This window comes from Diaphorina citri, unplaced genomic scaffold (assembly GCF_000475195.1).
Source record: "Diaphorina citri unplaced genomic scaffold, Diaci psyllid genome assembly version 1.1 scaffold529, whole genome shotgun sequence".
Taxonomy (NCBI): domain Eukaryota; kingdom Metazoa; phylum Arthropoda; class Insecta; order Hemiptera; family Psyllidae; genus Diaphorina; species Diaphorina citri.
The window spans coordinates 44,219-48,147 of NW_007377963.1; the positions used below are offsets into that span (position 1 = coordinate 44,219).

General features: G+C 48.0%; 1 protein-coding gene across 1 annotated transcript; it reads left to right on the top strand.

Annotated features, from left to right (window-relative positions):
* Window positions 1-2,487: 2,487 nt before the first annotated feature.
* Window positions 2,488-3,357, top strand: LOC103509783 (tyrosine-protein phosphatase non-receptor type 9-like). The gene has a single exon (XM_026824042.1). It carries the CDS (start codon window positions 2,488-2,490, stop codon window positions 2,845-2,847), a length of 360 nt encoding a protein of 119 aa, XP_026679843.1. The 3' UTR covers window positions 2,848-3,357.
* The last annotated feature ends 572 nt before the right edge of the window (window positions 3,358-3,929 follow it).

The window sequence follows — 3,929 nt, forward strand, 5'->3', positions numbered from 1 at the left end:
TACAGACCATGGGCTAAAAACCACTTTTTTGGAATCAGGGGACCCCAAAACGGATATTTCCACTCATTTCCCGATTTTGAAAATTTGGACCGATTGCAATACTTTCATTACTAGTATAGCTCCGCTATACTGTAGTAATAGAAAGTAAAAATAAAAATAAAAGTTCGCCCCGGGCAGGAATGTAACCCGCGCTGCTTACTACGCAGGCTGGATCAAAAGGTTAAATTTAAACATCCAAGTATTTAAAAAATAATCATCAGTACATATGTATTTAAATAATTTTCTTGAATTTGAATTGATATCAACAGCGAACCTTAAATTTAGCTAAAATAATTTTCTCGAACCGTATTTACAACAGAGGCTATGTTTGGTTGTTTCAGACTCTAGAAACCCGTATGGTCGCGCACTATCAGTTCACAGCGTGGCTTGACTACGGTGTTCCCGAGTCTGCCCTCTCTATGCTAGAGTTCCTGGCTAAGGCCCGCCACACACAGGCTGCGCTACTAGCCGACCTGGGGGACACCTGGGCCGGGCACCCGCGGGGGCCCCCAATCATCGTCCACTGCTCGGCCGGGATCGGGCGGACGGGAACGCTGTGCACGCTAGACATTTGTATTTCCCGGCTGGAAGACTCCGGGACGGTCGATGTCCGCGGGACCGTGAAAAGGATACGGTCCCAGCGGGCCCACTCCATACAAATGCGCGACCAGTATATATTCTGCCATCTCGCCCTGATTGAGTATGCGCTGTCCCGGGGGCTGATCTCGGCCAAGCCAGACCTGTCCGGGTTCCAGACAAGTGACTCGGACACGGAATAACAACGCGACGCCACGCGGGAAAAGCTGCCCCTGTTGGACGCCCCACGCTTTAATCTACCAGACGCCCTGCCCCTGTTAGGCGGTCCGGGGGCGCCACACTTCCAACTACCAGAGGGGGATAATCCGTTTAGTGGCGGAGATAAGGAGGTGACGGCGAGCACGAGTGAGGGGAACTTTGGTCTGCCCTCAACCCATCAGTCTGCGCCTAACTCCTGCACTAGAATACGAGTCAGACGACGGCGCGCTAAACAGATGAACTGCGCTAAAAAAAAGTGAATGAGAGAGTATGCATGAACTCTATGATGGTGTACTGATAGATTCTGACGTGACTTTGTGGAGATTCATCTTCAAAAAGTGAATGAGAGAGTATGCATGAACTCTATGATGGTGTACTGATAGATTCTGACGTGACTTTGTGGAGATTCATCTTCAAAAGAAGAACACCAGTAACTCTTGCCCACTCCGAGGCTTAGGTGTTAGGTGTAGGGGCAGACAGCCCTAAAGGATGGTTTAAGCTACTTCGAATCTACGAACTTGTACCTACTCTTCACAGTTGAAGAATATAAGTTATTTGTGTTCTTCTTTTCTATGATGATGATTTGGTTCAGGGGTGCACAAACTCAAAGTGAACGCGGGCCGCATTAGACCTTCAAAGGTTGGCCGCGAGCTGACAGACACCGAAGCGAACAATAGTCCGTCCCTTATACCTTTTTATTACTATTGTAATAATAAAGGAAGGACGGACTAAAAAATCTGGTGTGAACATCACACGACTTTCTATTACATTTGCAGAATACGTAGGTATTTGAAAGAAAATAAAATAATCACTTGCTTCGTACGTAACGTACAGACCATGGGCTAAAAACCACTTTTTTGGAATCAGGGGACCCCAAAACGGATATTTCCACTCATATACATACATACGTACAGACCATGGGCTAAAAACCACTTTTTTGGAATCAGGGGACCCCAAAACGGATATTTCCATTTCCCGATTTTGAACATTTGGACCGATAAAAATCACTTTTTTGACATCAGGGGATCCCAAAACGGATATTTCCAACCATTTCCCGATTTTGAAAATTTGGACCGATTGCAATACTTTCATTATCAGGGGACCCCAAAACGGATATTTCCACCCATTTCCCGATTTTGAAAATTTGGACCGATTGCAATACTTTCATTACAGTATAGCCGCTAAACTGTAGTAATAGAAAGTAAAAAATAAAAATAAAAGTTCGCCCCGGGCAGGAATGTAACCCGCGCTGCTTACTACGCAGGCTGGATCAAAAGGTTAAATTTAAACATCCAAGTATTTAAAAAATAATCATCAGTACATATGTATTTAAATAATTTTCTTGAATTTGAATTGATATCAACAGCGAACCTTAAATTTAGCTAAAATAATTTTCTCGAACCGTATTTACAACAGAGGCTATGTTTGGTTGTTTCAGACTCTAGAAACCCGTATGGTCGCGCACTATCAGTTCACAGCGTGGCTTGACTACGGTGTTCCCGAGTCTGCCCTCTCTATGCTAGAGTTCCTGGCTAAGGCCCGCCACACACAGGCTGCGCTACTAGCCGACCTGGGGGACACCTGGGCCGGGCACCCGCGGGGGCCCCCAATCATCGTCCACTGCTCGGCCGGGATCGGGCGGCTGCCCTCTCCATGCTAGAGTTCCTGGCTAAGGCCCGCTACACACAGGCCTCCCTACTCGCCGACCTGGGGGACACCTGGGCCGGGCACCCGCGGGGGCCCCCAATCATCGTCCACTGCTCGGCCGGGATCGGGCGGACGGGAACGCTGTGCACGCTAGACATTTGTATTTCCCGGCTGGAAGACTCCGGGACGGTCGATGTCCGCGGGACCGTGAAAAGGATACGGTCCCAGCGGGCCCACTCCATACAAATGCGCGACCAGTATATATTCTGCCATCTCGCCCTGATTGAGTATGCGCTGTCCCGGGGGCTGATCTCGGCCAAGCCAGACCTGTCCGGGTTCCAGACAAGTGACTCGGACACGGAATAACAACGCGACGCCACGCGGGAAAAGCTGCCCCTGTTGGACGCCCCACGCTTTAATCTACCAGACGCCCTGCCCCTGTTAGGCGGTCCGGGGGCGCCACACTTCCAACTACCAGAGGGGGATAATCCGTTTAGTGGCGGAGATAAGGAGGTGACGGCGAGCACGAGTGAGGGGAACTTTGGTCTGCCCTCAACCCATCAGTCTGCGCCTAACTCCTGCACTAGAATACGAGTCAGACGACGGCGCGCTAAACAGATGAACTGCGCTAAAAAAAAGTGAATGAGAGAGTATGCATGAACTCTATGATGGTGTACTGATAGATTCTGACGTGACTTTGTGGAGATTCATCTTCAAAAGAAGAACACCAGTAACTCTTGCCCACTCCGAGGCTTAGGTGTTAGGTGTAGGGGCAGACAGCCCTAAAGGATGGTTTAAGCTACTTCGAATCTACGAACTTGTACCTACTCTTCACAGTTGAAGAATATAAGTTATTTGTGTTCTTCTTTTCTATGATGATGATTTGGTTCAGGGGTGCACAAACTCAAAGTGAACGCGGGCCGCATTAGACCTTCAAAGGTTGGCCGCGAGCTGACAGACACCGAAGCGAACAATAGTCCGTCCCTTATACCTTTTTATTACTATTGTAATAATAAAGGAAGGACGGACTAAAAAATCTGGTGTGAACATCACACGACTTTCTATTACATTTGCAGAATACGTAGGTATTTGAAAGAAAATAAAATAATCACTTGCTTATTTGGTAACGGTTCACAAATAAAAGAGAAATTTATTGACACAGGGGAGTATCGAACCCGCAACTTCTCAAATGTAAGTCAGAGAGTGCTAAAAGTAGCACCATTCGATTCCGCGTGAAAAATCACATGGGATCAACTATTCACTTGCTCATTTGGTAACGGTTCACAAGGAGGGAGCGCGAAGCGCGACCCCATGCACAACCCCGCGAAGCCCCCTGGAGCGCGCAGCGCGACCGTAAACAAGGGAGTTCTGCCCGATAGTCGCCTAGCTTATAACCAGCTCAATCATATTCTCCTGAGAATTAAATCAGCAGGGACTTGGGGAACTGA

Excerpts from the sequence above, each read along its gene's own strand:
- LOC103509783 (XM_026824042.1), top strand. The coding sequence starts at position 2,488 with ATGCTAGAGTTCCTGGCTAAGGCCCGCTACACACAGGCCTCCCTACTC.